The sequence below is a fragment of the Lagopus leucura genome, unplaced genomic scaffold (genome assembly GCF_019238085.1).
Source record: "Lagopus leucura isolate 7727_CA_CO unplaced genomic scaffold, USGS_WTPT01 Super-Scaffold_100004, whole genome shotgun sequence".
In the NCBI taxonomy this organism is placed as follows: domain Eukaryota; kingdom Metazoa; phylum Chordata; class Aves; order Galliformes; family Phasianidae; genus Lagopus; species Lagopus leucura.
Window position 1 is genome coordinate 44396906 of NW_024962264.1, and position 15645 is coordinate 44412550.

Sequence of the window (15645 nt, forward strand, 5' to 3'; positions counted from 1 at the left end):
TTTCCACATTTTGTAAGGCCTTTTCTTGTCTCTGAATGAAATACCTGATGGAAGCTCTGAAACAATTTGAAAGACCAGCAGTGATCCTTCAAGTTTAAGCAGGCCTCCACAAAACATACACGTATACTTAATCCTGCAATTTTGAGCAAATAAAATCCCTTCTGACTGGACCTAAGGGTCATAAGATGCCAACATGCAAAAATGAAGTATGCTTTGGATAGTACTAGCATATAAAAGAGAGACAAGAAAAACAGCTCAAACAAGATGCCATTACAGAAAGGCTCTCCATGAACTACTCAACTGTCAAGTATCAGTAATGCTTAACATAAAATCGTCAGTACACACCTGTGTAAAACCAGCACAATTTGGTCCTACTCCTACAGTTTGTAAACACACCTGTCTTCATTTTAGCAAACTGCATTCCTAAGTACTTTGAGAACTTTCTGTTCTGCTACATTCATAAACAGAAAACACAGTTGTTGGAGGAAACCGTTCTAAAAGGAGAAATTTTTCATTCACAGTTTGTGATAAAAAGCATCAATATTTCTGCTCATTAAATACATCCAGAACTTTGGTATAAAAAGCTATACCAATGTTTTTTCCTTATTCATATTTACATTTTCTTAAGATAAATAATGTATAAAGTGTTTTTTTTTTCAACTACCTCAAGGTCCTTCCTAAGATCTTATCTCTGCTATGTTTGTAGAGTAAAATTATGTTACTGTCACTGAAAGATGATAAGTTTTTTGTATTAGACTTACTGAAGTGAGCAAAGTTCAGCCTTAAATTGAGAAGAATCATCAGATGTCTGCATAAGTTTATTGGACTTCAATTTTAATTCATTTTCCAAAGACTTTATTCTTTCTTTCAGGATAGAGATTGTACTCTTTAGTTCGCACCTTTCCAACTCAAACTGCAATTAAAAAAATAAAAAGACATCGCTGAAGAAAGCTACCACTACTTGGCTCTTAAGTAAATCAAAGTTGAAAGGAGATGAAAAAAAACAAATTGCTGGGAAAAAAAAAATCTATCCTATTGTAGAATAAAAACTTATTTGTTAAAAATGGACTTACTTGTTGAATATTATTTTCCAGTTCTGAAATATCATGCTGCATCTTTGATTTTTCAAGGTTAGCCGCTTCTTGCTGAATCTAAGGTAAAAGCATTGGTTTACATGTAATAAATAAGATACAGATTTTCACTATGCGTAATTTAATAGCTGAAAATACACCACTGCAGTTATATATACACACACAAGATTTTTACAATAATAAATTTAAATTTTGGTTAATTACAATGCAAATTCACATTTGGCTCTAATTTAATTAATATTTGTGAGCTGTTGCAGAAACATTATAGAGATACAGGGCAATAGAAAGGTCACAAGAATGTAGCACGTAGAGTTTTGAAGATGGTTTTTCTATCACAAAGAAGCGCATACAGAAATATTCTGTGATATCTGCACTCTACACACAAAGTGTGTACTTGCCTTCTGACACTTCAAGCCCATTCCTCTACTGCCACCCTACCTAGGAACTGAGATTACCAGGATAACTCAGACAATTCATCCAGTTCTGCTAAGTGAATTTGAAATCAGATAGGAATAGAAGTTATTCAAAACTGGAATTTTGAAAACTGGAACTGACAGTCATACACAAATATGGTAGCATTTAAAAACCTTTTCTTACTGTAAAGCAATGCAGCTAAAAAAGTCTCACCTTTAACTTTTCTCTTAGACTTTCCTTTTCTGTCATCAGTCTTCTAAAGTCTGCCAGTGCTACATCTCCATCTTCTCCCACGTGACTTTGAGAAACTAAATGATGCTTTGCTTCTCTTCTCAGCCTGTTTAATTCACTCTGAGACTTTAAAAAGTTTTTACTTGTAAGCATTTGTGGATTGCAATTAATACAATGTATACACTGACAAAAAGAAAGTTCCAGTGCCGTTACCACAATAGAAGTGCTATTATAGTCTACTTCCCTAGATAACTAAAACACATTAAAAATCACACAAGAGCACAACAATTTATAATGCCAACATACTTGGAATCCTTCTGCTGTTCCAAGCATAGACTAACTTCACTTCATTTTCTCATCATTTAGTTACAACTTCTACCTAGCCTGTATCTCTACCCAACTTTCTTATGCTTTCTTTTTATTTTCTCCTGATCATTCTCATTTCCAAATGCCAGTAGAATGTTAGAATGACTCTGAAGTTAATACATCAATGTCAGAACACACAATTTTTTTAGCAAGTAAAAAAAAAAAGTATATGTAAGTAAATATTTTATTGTTCTTCATATTTTCTAGTAGGTCTATACTCAATTTCTATTACGATGTGGAGCTCCTTCTTTTTGAACAAGCAATAGTAAACAAAGTTTGAGTTGGATATTTCAATGCCAATTATAAAGATCTTCTTACCTGCTCATAAAGAATATTCAATCTGTCTCTTTCTGCAGTCAGTAGCTTGACGCTGGATTGAATTTCTATCATATGCTTTTCAAATCTGTCTAACATGGACTGTAGCTCATCTCTTTCTCTGGTAATCAATCTCAGATCTTCACTCTGCAAAGTGATTAATAAAATTGAGGTTAAAATATACTAATTAGATAATCGGACATATGTTACAAGAACGAACGAACTCACATGATTAGGAACATATGAAAAACATACAGAATATATTTTAATTCCAAGAAACGTGGCATTACTAGTATAATTTAACCATGAGAACAAACTGTTAACCAGAAAAAGCAAACTGGCTAACAATAATACTTCAAACTTCGCTTCTTTAACATCTAGTTCTATTTATTTTACACAAATTGATCAATATATAAATCAACACTACTGTAAAATGTGAATAGAGAAACAAAAAGCAAGCTCACTGAAGTTATTCTCAGTTAAATTTTATGCTAAGAATACAATGTAAAAAAGTAAAAAACATTTATTGCTATTGAAAATATATTTGATAGCTCCTTAAATCATCTACAGTAACTCCATAATTTTTCCAGCCTGTATTGACAATAGGAACATTACCTTCTCTGGAGTCCTACGACTTGGGCTAGGTCTTCGTTTTATCATTTTTTGAAGATACTCTAATTCTCTTTTATAATAATCTCTGTCATCTTCTAAAGTTTTGACAAATGCATCTAGACGAGATGGAGATTTGTCTCCTAGAGCTATACCGTATTCTAATCTCATTCTTTCTATTTCTAGGACAAGTTCCCGTTCTGCAGAAAGAGAAATAAAAAAGAACTGCAAAGAAAGCTTAATTTCATCAGAGACATTTGCATTAGGAATGGACTAACATCCAGCAACTGCCTGGGCACAGGATCTGCTGAAAACAATGCAGGGATCCGGGTTCACCTATTGCCTACACATGAATCAGCAGTGTGCTTTGGATCCAGTTGAGGCCTAGCAGTAGTGTGGGCTGCATCGGTGGAGATGGAGACCGAGGGATGTGATTATTTCCTTTTACTTAGGGCTTAGTAGGTCACATTTACAATATTGTACCCAGTTTTGTTCCCTGTGGTACAGGAAGGATCTTTATAAACTTGGGTGAGTGCAGGAAGGGCCTCCAAACTAGTCTTGTAGCAAAACACTTGCCCTGTGAGGAATAGCTGAGGGAACAGGGTTTGTTCAGCCTATAAAACAGCTCAAGAGGGCCTTAAGAGCTGCAGAAAATACCAAGAGGAAGAGTTTACAGACAAGATGGAACCAGTTTCTTCACAGATGTGGGTAAACAAGGGAAAGCATCAAGCTGTTTTTACAAGCAATAGAAAGAAAACATTTCTACACTGAGCATAAATAAATTTTGGAAGTAGTTGCCTAACAAGACTGAGGAATCTCTGCCCTTGGAGGTTTTTAAGGTCTGGACAAAGGTCTTAAGAAACAGTCTGAAGTCACTTGCTCAGAAAGACTGAATAAAAACAGTATGGGATAAAAGAAATTACTTTGTAAGAAACTGCCTTATTACTATTAGGATGTCCCATAGGACTACACTTCAACTGTAAAAGCTGAATTTTCAAACATGCTTTTGAGATAAAATATTTCACTTAATGATAGAAGATATACAGACTACTTTTTTCATTTATCTATTAGTGCTTTTAGTCCTGCAGTGTTATTAATTATGTCTTAAATATATAAGACATTCTACTTCAAAAATTAAAGGAATCTACATTTTATCATTTACCTTTTATTTCAAAGTTCTCTGTTTTTTCTGTCAGCCTCTGTTTCTCTTGTTCAAGCTGGTTTAGCAGTAGTTCGAGATTCGCTTTATCATCTGCTTTTCCAAAGAGTTCTTCACTCAATCTCTCATTCTGACGACGACATGAGCACAGCTCCTGAAGTAAAAAATATTACAAAAATTTAGAAGTGCCAATGGAGACATGGGAAGAAAAGTAATCCTGATGTTTTATGTAACATTTGTTTTAACTGAATATTGTTCCCTTTAGGCAACAATTCTTACTGATTTGATTTAAGCATTGCTCCTGACACAGTTTGCAATCAGCAGTGAAACAAGCAAGACTCACGCTTGCTTAATTCAGCTGCTACTCCAAGAAACCAAACCAGAAGTACAGTAAGATGTAAACATAAGAAAAAGTAGTAACTAAATCAATAAATATTTTTAAATGGAACTCAGTAATATTATTGGTGTTAAAACTAGATCACAATGCTGTATCTCAATCAACTTAATCCTGCAGCTATTTAATGCAGCTGGCATTTATAATTTGGTGCTCTGAAAATATTTTCATGTTTTCAAGTTCACTACAAACACTAAAAACAAGACACTGCATGCAACCAGTACACAATTTATTACACACTGAAAATAGATGTTTCAGGAATATGTTATACTGACATCTTTCACCTGCGCTGTTAAGCTTTGTTTCTGATTAGTAGTGTGTAGTTATTCATGTATTAAGAGACAAAGTAGATCCTATATTAAAACCTCCTTGGATATCATTATTAAATTTTAGTAAAAACGGTCATGTCATGGCAATTAAATTTCCAATAGCAAGAATAACAACAAAATTTATAGTAAGGATAGTAAAGCATGCTGCCTACAGAAATTTCTCTCCACTTATTTTCACATTGTGTAGCTTCCTCAGCTCTTACATGTATTACACTAGTTTGATAGAATTTTGAGACACTGCAGAAGTTCCATTTAAAAAACAATAAATAATAAAAAGCAATGCTGATTTTTATGAAAGAAATGTCAACGACAGTATGATAAAAGTATTACGAAAGAAGACTTAAACTGGAAGAATTTTTACTTACTGATTTAAGCCTCGTTATTGTGTCTTCAAGATCCTGTATTTCATTGTCCTTTCTTTCAATTTCCTTCTGTCAACCAAAACAAACTTTATTTTTAAAGTTACGTATTCAAAACACCAATTCCTTTGTTATAAAAATTAAGGAAATTGGATTTTTTTTAAGAAACGAAGTATAATTAGCTCCTTGTAAAGGCAAAATTTTAGATTCACACATTCATTGAAGCTCCTATTAATTGAATGTGCATAACACTTGAACCATAAACACTCATTTTGAACAGAACAACTAAATGAATCACTCCATGACTCCTCATAAAAAAACTATCCATACACTCCTCACTGTTGCAAACATCTATTACGTATCAACAGTATAAATAGCTCTGAATTTTATACTGAGCTAACAGAAGAAGGAAGACAGACTGCTTCTTAACTGAATTCATCTCACCTAACACAGCAGTAAGACATAACTGCTGTAATTAATCTTTTAGTGAGAAATTCTGTATATGACTAAGTAAACCAGAAAAAATATTTTCAGTGCTCCTATAGGTATCCTGTTGCAGCTAAAAAAGCCAAAATTGAGGCAAATTAGAGAAATTTCACCTAAGAGCTTAGAAGATCCTACCCATAAAACACTAGTGATTACCTTTGCTTCTCCTATTTCTTTATCTGCAGTTTCAAGCACAATTTCCTTATGTCTCTCCAACTGCTGTGCCAAATGGTCTATTTCATTCAGTTCTTGACAGAGTTCTTCATTTTTATTGCTTAAGTGCACTACCTCACTAGTCACATTTTTTTTTGTGTCCAACAGGTCTTGAATGCGATTTTCAAGTTCTTTGTTTGATTGCTGAAGATATTCAACCTAAAAGATATTTTTCATTACAACTTTAATATATATTATTTAATTAGGTAGTATATTTTAGAAGATGAGGAGGAGTGTCTGCTATCTCTATATCTCCATATTAAAAGTTATATCCTGTTAATAATGTCTAGACTTCCTGTTCTTAGAAAACAGTATCAACGTGCAAAAATATTATTTTTAGGAATGTACATGGTGAAAGAATTCATTACTACACTGATCTTTACATAGGCTCAAAAATCCAAGGTTTATCCTGAAAACAAAGTACTGAAAAGCAGATATCTGTACAGAAACCTGCCTTGGGCACCAGTCCAGTAAACTCAGTGCACTCTGTGTTTCCCCAGATTTCACAAGACTTGAAGACAGTTCCTTCCATCTATCTATCCAGTATATTTGCTAGGCTTGGATTCAGTTAACTCATTCACAGAAAAGGAAGCTTTACAGATCACTTTCCCAAGATCTATCTTGCTTTCAACACATCAGCATCTCGAACAAAACATTCCAGAAATCCTGTTCTAGACACACTGTTTTTACCATTATGCTATTCTATGCAAGTGTAGTTAAAAGAGGCAGAGTAGGAAGAAAAAAAAACCATCTCAACCTATCAGAGGTGCTGCACTTCCATCTCCACATAACTTTCCTCAGTACTCCAGAAAGTTCAGTTCTAGGCACAGAACACAGTCTAGGTCTTTTCATGGTTGTAAATGCTACTATATAGAATCGATCCATTTACTGTCAGAGATTAAAAGTGGTAGATTGGCACTAAGCCTGAATAAATAGCTTTGATCTGCCTTATGCCCCAAATCTGCCTTATGCAGCTCTGAAAATATAGTATAGAAGCCTGGGCTCACTTTGTATAATCAATTTATCTTCAGCACAACTTACTAATTCCGGATCACTGAAAACAGCAGTACTGCTTCCAAGTCATAGCTCATACCATATTTTTGCATCACTGAACCTAAGCTAATGAGCTCTGCAGCCTGGCTCTCTGTGACCCTGTATATGACACACCATCAGTAACCAAATGGTAAATAGGTAGTATAAATTCAGAGATAGACTATACTTCATCTGTACTCCACTCTGCCTTATATTAGATTCAGAAATCTGAGACCAATAATGTATGCATGCAAACATGTGCAGTAAACTCAGCATCTTTATTCCTAAGCTTATTCTTTTATTGCAAGTCTGTGTTGCAATAAAGGTGAGGACCATTGGAATTAAGAGAATTTCCCACTATCTGATGCGATTACCTGCAGACCTCTTGGTAAGTATATATACCAGAGTTTGTTGCAAAGACATAAATAGAATGTACATATATACATTTTTAAAATAAAATTAATTTCAAACTCAGTCAAAACACTGTATGCAGAAATTTCCTGAATAGTATACACAGATGTGCATACATTACATTCTTCCCAAAAAACAGGCTGTTAAAAAATTTATTTAGACAAGAAACTCTACCACCTAAAAAGCCAAGTTAAATTTGTTGATTTTTATCTAATACTGAAATTTCTTTTTGAAAGAAGATCTAAAAGTTGTTTGTGGATTGTTTTTTTTAATTGCTAGTATTTCTCATTTTGACTAATGAACAGCAATTCATTCATTACCTGCAAATTTAATTGAGCAATAAGTTTCTCATTACTTTTACTTCTTGATTCCAGAGATACAACTTCATGAGAACGACCACCATCCAATGCTAGCATTAGGCGTTCTATTTCTTTGTCTCTAAGCTCAACCTTCGAAGAAAAAAAACCTTCATCATCTTCTATAGCATTTAACAGTACCTTTGTTCTGATATGCCCCTATGCAACGCTCAGTAAGAAGAGATGTCTCTAACAATTAAATTTTTAAATTTAGTATTCAATTTTCTTGAATTCTGCATTTTTCTGAACAAAGCGATTTCTCTGAAATGAAACTAAACAAATAAAATTTATGGGAGAAAAAAGAACCACCACCAACAAAATGGAACAAGTTCTAGCAGATTATTTTCTTGGAGAGCAACCAAAGAACTTAATTCACCAAGATGTGACTGAAAAAATGATGTTGGGGTTGGGTCCCACTACTCCTCAGATATTGAAAGATCCATCAAGATACAAACACCTGATGCAATTCCCTCATTTATACAGATTGTATTGCCTTTTTGATCCAATCTAATTAAAGAGCTGTAAGATCTGCTGTCCATGAATTAACCTCTGTAAAATAAAATGAAATATAACCAGTCCAAACAATAAAAAAATTATCCTAATGTAGCCGTAGATCAAATTAATTTTAACCGGTGGATATTTCTACACTAAAAAACCCTAAATGTACAAAAAATTGAGCTTATAATCATCAACTACAGTTTATTTAGTGTAACTTTTATGTAGACAAATCTATAAGCAAAGGAGGTGGGGTAGCATTTTAATATTGCTGCTGTCTTCAAAGCTACAAATTCAAAACAGCATAGAAGAAAGAAAGAATTAGAATAATTATATTTTATAAAACCTACAATGGTTAAAATAAAAATAAAATAATAGTATTTTATAACACCTACAAGGTTAAAATAAAAATAAAATTATAATCAAGGCTATTACAAATAATTAAAACAAAGAAAGAAAATAAAATAGTGAAACAAATGTAAACATACCTGCTTGCTGTAATTCTTCTTTCCGTTTTCTGATATCTCTAGTTTTTCCTGTAACTGTGTCACTTCTGACTGAAGTTCTTGTATTCTGAAACATAGCAATATCCTGTTTATCTAGATTCATGAATGATCCCTCCATGCACAATAATTCAATACTGTTATTTTCTCCTTGCTCTCGAATGGAAATATTTTACCAAAAAGAAAACTGTTTTGCTGATACAAAATATTAATATAGAAGCTATATTAGTTTGAGATATTGTGGCAGGCCAATCTTGCCTGGCTGTCAGACCTTCACTTATCCTCTCACTCCATCTCCTGAAAAAGACAGTGGGATAAAGACTTGAGGAAGATTAATTTGTTAACAATTGAGTAGGATGATAAGAAACAGATAAGAAACAAAGACAACTCAAGACCATCTTCCACCCACCTCCATTTCCTAGGCTCAACCTCACCCTTTCATTCCCCTCTATTCTACCTCCTATCCTCAAGAAGTTGCCCCCCACAGCCAACTCCCCTAGCTTTATTGTTCAGCATGTCACCAAAGGGTATGGGATATCCCTTTGGCCAGTCTGGATCAGCTATCTTAGTGCTGTCCCCTCCCAGCTCCTCACTGGCAGGGCAGCAGAGAAAGCTGATACGTCCTTGGCTCTGTGTAAGCACCAATGGTGTTACTGACACTGTTCTCATCCTAAATCCAGAAGACAGTACCATACTAGTGACCAGGATGAAAACTCATTCCATCCCAGCAAAAAACAGGATATTGTTCTTTAAAAACTATTACTTTCACTGAAGCACCATTAGTTTGGCTGATGGGCTCAGCTCTGGCTATTGGTGGGCTCATTTTGGAGCCAGCAGAGGGCAGCTGTGTCTGGCACAGGACAGCCCTTGATCTCCTCTCACAAAGGCCACCCCTGCAGCTTCGTCACTAACAAAACCTTAACAAGTAAATCCACTTACAGGCGTATTCAGAATAAGAAAAATTTTATTGAACCTTTTGTAATGTAGGTTTCCAAGCCAAAAATAGTATTACATAAGTGAGAATATGCTAGCCTTCCACTATAATCACAAAAGATCAGTTTCCCCCTGCACAAAATTATGTTCTGTTTTTTTTCAGAATCCCTTACTTAACATTCAGCGTAAGAGTAAATCCTGTATAGAAATCTTAACATAAATCCTTTAAGGATATAAGTAGCATATTAAGTATCATTGCAATTTCAGCAGAAGCAGCAAGGTCAATCACCAAGTAAAATCCTATTTAAGAACTATAAAGTTCTCAAAACATCATAAAACCTTTTTCCTCAGGCAAATTTGAAAGGCAGAAGGAGGTGCTGAAGTCACAGCAGCAGATATTTAATGCCTAACATTGAAAATTCTTTAGATTACCGATTATCAGCCACCTGAAGAAGGTCTGCAACATACGGGTCCTCTGGCTGAGGCACTGGGTAGGCACTAACAGCTGATGGTGGGACAGGCTGGTCTATCTGCATGCGTTGACGCCTGAATGGGATGTTTCTTTTTCTGCCACCTGAAAAAGCCCCAAGTCAAACAGCTATTATGTGATGTTAAAGCAAGAGGGTCTTCACCTTTTATACAAAGTGCGATTCTATATTTATCCCACTGCTTCTGAACTGACACAAAGCATCATTTTAATCTGAGTGAAGTAAGTTAATAAAACTTGTACAATCCAGAAATCATTCCTGCAGATAGCATTGGTTTTGTTGAAGTCCAGTTTTAAAATCAGGAAATATGCGAAATCTAGTACAAGTCATTTGCTCCAGTGCTTAAGTCTCAAAATAGTCTAGAGGTTGAACATGCTGAAGCTGTAACTGATTTACCTTCCTTTCAGCTTAAACACTATCTAAATGCATTAAGAGTCCTTAATAATAATGGCACAAATAAAGCCTTTGCCTCTTTGAAGAAAACAAACGTGCATTCAGCAACAGAGAGAGAAAACAATACAGAAAACAGGAGAATTAAGGAGCAAAGGACAGGAGCAGATTTACTAGCAAAAGAAAGGACACAGAAGCAGCAGTTATTTGGCCCTGTTCCCCTAGCAGTTAATGAAAACAACTAAAAAAGGTAAGGTAAAAGATCACAAAAAACATTTTGCTTTCAAATTTAAGAGCCATTTCATGACTAGCTTAAACTTCTGTGATGTTTACAAGTATTCCTTTTCCTTCTATCCTACTATCATTTGTATCATAAACACATAGAGCAAAGTAGGTTATTTGGTTGCATAGTAGCACTATATTTAAAGAAAGCAAAACATTTTACAGAGGGAAAAAATACTCTCCATCAAACAAATATGTATGTAAAGTTTTTGATGCTATAGTATGGAAAAATCTTATAAGAGTGGTGGACAAGTAGTTAAGTATGAGGGAAGAGAGACAAAAGTGTAACAGCATCTTTGAAGCAAAAAACATAGAATATAGAAAGGTATGAAAAAGTATGATTTTTATTTTCACCCCACTACATTATTTCCCTCAGGTGCCAAAAAGATGGGTAAGATCAAATGACTTTGAAGGAAAGAATTAATTTTACAGTACACTTCCCGTTATCACCCTTAATTTGAAGCAAAATGAAGAAAAATTGAAAAAATGGGAGAAGTAATTAACCCAACAGTAATATCCTCAGCATCTTAAGTTAGTAAGAAAAAAAATACCTTTTAAAGGTGTAAGCTTTCAGAGGGTTGGACTATTTGTCTGCAGACATACTTTGCATCTTGCCACTTTTTGATCTTGGTTAATAAAAATCTGAATTACTCACTTGCATAGCATCAGTTAGCTATCAAAACACTCAAGTATATATTAGAAAAAAAGGAGTAGGTTAGGAGTAGCATTAAAAAATGGAAATAAAAACCAATGAGCAACAGCACCTTTCAGCCATGCTTTAACTTAATAAAGCCTTTAACTCTAATGAATTCAAGTTTGTATACAAATTGGTCCACAGCACAACTGATGAAATTTCTTGCATACAGAGAGGAAGACTGAATTCAGAGCCCAAAGTTTCAAAAGTTAATGTCATTCTATTAGACAGTGTTATTTTACTTCAGTAATTTCTCTTCCTATATGGAAAAAATATATATATAGTCTGAAGAGCCAAAAAAAGAAAGAAAAAAGCCAAGAGAAATATTACCTGGGATTATTTTCACTCACCAGGAGTTTGCACAACTGCTTGCAGATTCTTCTCTTGAAGCTGCTGAATTTTTTCAGTCTTGGCTTTGCTCTCTTTTTCCAGCAGTTTAATTTTATGCACATACTGGTTATTCAGGAATCTCAAGTCAACTGCTTCATTTTCAACACTCCTTAAGCTGGCTTTCAAGTCTTCAAGGGAGAGAAAGAGCAATTTTATCTTTTTTATTCACTAAAGTAGGTATGCAAATGATGCTTATATTCTTTTTCCACAACGTAAAGTTTCCAAATACCCACTGGTAAGTTTACATATGTACACATAAGCACTAATACATTTCTTTTAATTACAAAAGGAATATCTTCACATGAGCCTTAATTAAAGGCACCAAAATTAATGACCACTTATAAGTACAACTGCAGATAAATGATTCTGCAGATTTGTCCACACTTTTGACGCAAAAGAATTTTGAAGAAGTCTCACAACTTTTATATTACCTTTGATATGACGATCAGATTGCTCCTTCAGTTTTAATATTTCCAAATGCAGCTCATTATTTTCCCTGGTAAGTTTTGCATTCTCAGTTTTATACGGTTCTATAATAGCATCATAATTGCTGCATTCTTTTTCAATTTTTCCAGCAGATAACTTTGCACTGCGCAGGCTCTCTGTTGTATGAACAAGGTCACTAGAATCAGGGACCAACAGACAAGATCACAATGTTATCAGCCTTCAAACCGTTGCTTCAAATATTTATTAAAACCTTAGAAACAAAACCAGACCATGTTAAATGTAGAACACATAAGTTGCAAGAAAAACAAAGAGAACATTAATGTAAGAAAAATGCAAAGACAGAAATCATTTGCTTAAAAAAAGTATATAGGAAAGGACGGGACAAATATGCAAAATAAAGATATGGAGAAATTCACAACTGATAATTCAATAAACTCGCTTCTATCTGCATTAGATGTTAACTATTACTAGAACCAAATTTTTTTTGCATGTTTAGTCAGATATAACTAGATTACTATGGAAATTATTATGTTCCTATTGCATCAAAGCCATGAAACATCAGAAACGTTACAAAGGTGATAAAAAAGTTTGTTCTTCTATTATTATCCTGCGCAACAGCAAAGACAGCAAACTTGAACTTCTCCAAATGGAATAACAAACAAGGGAGTTGTGAATGTTTTATGCTCAGGTATAGTAGAGAGAATGGGGATTATTATACAACCAGCTATAAGTGCGTCTTCTAATTATCAGCAGCAACTGCTTTGGCTAATTGGTAAGGTTAGAAAACTGAATTTTCCCTTGATTTCCCTTGATGAAAATTCCCTTGATTTCCCTGATCCTTAGAGACTATCTTAACAATATAACCAATTTAAAATAAATCTTAAGATGTTCTTACAGCTTAAGCAAAACCACTTCATCATATGCTGAAACCAAATGTTAGCCTTGAAATAAGATTGTTTGAAAATAATCTTTAGGCTAACTCTTTTCTCTCACATTAAAAAAAAATAAAATAAAAATCAAACAATACCTACTACACAAATACAACGTTGTTTTTTTTTTTTTTTTTTTTTTTTCCAAGAAATCAATGAAGAATCTCTTTTGGAATACCTAAAAAGCTTTTCCACCAAAGGTAAACTCTCCACTCCCAAGGGCTGCCGGTAGCCCAGCTGATCCAGACATTTCCTGAGGTTAACAAACTTCCGCTCCGCTGCTGTCGTCATTGTAAGTGCAGCCTTTGTAAAACTGAGGGAAGAAAGGACACCTGCAAAATATCGTCTGTTACGGCACTTGTCCCTTACAGCACGAATAACACAGAACCTAGTAATGGAAAAGCAATTTACTGTATAATACATAAGCATATTCTGAAAAATAAGGTAAACTAAAACAGAATCATAAGGCAACCAAAAAGTTTTCAGCATATTTGCATGTATTTTTTTAAATATTTGCTTTGCCAATTAATTGTTTATCTCTGAGCATGTCCTAATATCAGAAAGCATCCAAGGCCAGGTTGGATGGGGAGTGTGATCTAGTGGGTGGCAACCCTGCATATAACGGGGTTGAACTGTGTGAAACTTCAGGTCCCTTCCAACATAAGTCATTCCATGAGTTTTAAGAGTATAAACACATGAGTTTTCTTTCTAGACTGCCTTGTGAAAAGATCTCTCCATAAAGATGACAAAGAAGTAGATTCCGATTTCTTGAATCAGCCATCAGAGTAGCGCCCTTCATAATCCAGACTGTTCAAAAAAAAAACCAAACCTGTATACTTTTTATCTTTCATATCTGAATCTTGTTTTTAGAATTTACGAGGCAGTACTTATATTTCTACAGTAATGTTAAGCATTCTTGAATTAGGAACAGCAGTGATTGTGTTACTGTACCAAAATCTTGTCTCACAGATCCATCTTACTAAAGAAGTAAGGTGATAACTCTTAAGCCCATCTTCTCCTTAAGAACTAGATGAGTTAAAAAAATTAATTGCATTTGTTCATCAGGCTTGATTTAAGAGCATATGTTTCGGAAAGCAAAAGGATTTTTCTACTAGTTCCTTGAGAGAGTTTCACAGTGATGGCAAGAACAAAACTGCTTTACAACAAGTAAGGGAGTAAAGCTTTTCTACAGCAACCATGCTTGTTTGTGCTCCAGTATAACCAAGAAATGGATACAGGATCTTGTTAAATCATTGAAACCAACATTTAAGTGAGATGTGATTCCTAAATGTAGTCTAGGATTAAGAGATGACAAGAACTTTTAGGATGAATCACTGTCACGCCTTTCTCCTTCCTCAAGATTGAGAAATTCCTATCAATTCATTATTATCACCTTAATTAAACAGGAGAAAATATTATCTGACACCGCCTAGAGCCACATCTGATAACAAAATTAGTCCAAGAAATGAGTTAGGTAATTCGTGCTGTAGGTCCAAAAGATGTAAAGGAGTTAAAACAACCAGAAGAGCTGTGTGTTGTTGCTTCAGAATGCTTACCAGACACTGGATTCTTTAAGGACAATAATCTTTGTACAATCTTTCGCACAGGAGAATGGAATTGGAAAGACATTACAGTAGTCTGCAGTAGCTGCAGAGCCAGCCCTTACAGATAACCACAGCACAAATCTCACATCCTAAGCTCTAGCAACAGGCCTTGAGTTTATCACGTCACAAAGCCTTCAATAACCTCTCCATCAGGAAAACAGGGTTTTCTAGAGATACAAAACGCATGTAAGAACGGCAGTGCAGCTTCAGTACAGCCTGAGCTCAACCCAATCAGCATCCCGCGCCTCCGATAGCGACCGCGTTTACAAACACAAAAAGCACGAGCTGCAGGATCAGGCCGCCGCGCGACGAGGCACCAGGCCGTGTAAGCGCACAGCGGCACACGAACACCGCGCGGCCACCGGCCCGCTCTGCGCCCACCTGCCCAGCCCTTACTCCTCTCCTCGCCGGCCTCCCTCCGGCTCAGCCTTACCGACACGCTGCTGAAGGTAAATTCTTCCAGGGCAAACCACGGAGGAGACGCCGAGACGTGTCACCTAGGCATCGGCAGAGTCCGGAGGGAACGAGAGCCCAGCGGCAGCCGGGCTAATCCGTGCTTTCCGCGGTCAGAGCGCATCGGCAGCGGCCGGTTCTGCGGCAGGAGCCCCGGCCCGGCCCGGCCCCGCCGCCGGTTTGAAAATGGCGCGCGGCGAAGCAACCACTTCCGCCCCGTCACCACAGCAACGCGGTACGCGCCGCCGGCCCAGCCAACAGCTGCCCGCGCC

General features: G+C 35.6%; 1 protein-coding gene across 3 annotated transcripts in view; it reads right to left on the minus strand.

Annotated features, from left to right (window-relative positions):
- CEP135 (centrosomal protein 135) overlaps window positions 1-15525 on the minus strand; it is a 31855-nt gene extending 16330 nt beyond the window's left edge. For 2 of the 3 annotated variants that reach the window (XM_042872129.1, XM_042872131.1), the window contains exons 1-15: window positions 15354-15525; window positions 13495-13648; window positions 12372-12562; window positions 11901-12068; window positions 10129-10270; window positions 8749-8833; window positions 7730-7858; window positions 5910-6125; window positions 5274-5339; window positions 4189-4339; window positions 3033-3226; window positions 2421-2564; window positions 1719-1862; window positions 1074-1151; window positions 762-913 (exon numbers count right to left, since the gene is read on the minus strand). In XM_042872129.1, the coding sequence (XP_042728063.1) occupies window positions 762-913; window positions 1074-1151; window positions 1719-1862; window positions 2421-2564; window positions 3033-3226; window positions 4189-4339; window positions 5274-5339; window positions 5910-6125; window positions 7730-7858; window positions 8749-8833; window positions 10129-10270; window positions 11901-12068; window positions 12372-12562; window positions 13495-13607 (1973 nt within the window). In that variant the 5' untranslated portion in view covers window positions 13608-13648; window positions 15354-15525. The remainder of the gene's footprint in view (window positions 1-761; window positions 914-1073; window positions 1152-1718; window positions 1863-2420; window positions 2565-3032; window positions 3227-4188; window positions 4340-5273; window positions 5340-5909; window positions 6126-7729; window positions 7859-8748; window positions 8834-10128; window positions 10271-11900; window positions 12069-12371; window positions 12563-13494; window positions 13649-15353) is intronic. The other variant, XM_042872130.1, reaches the window with a different exon arrangement.
- Between the last annotated feature and the right edge of the window lie 120 nt (window positions 15526-15645).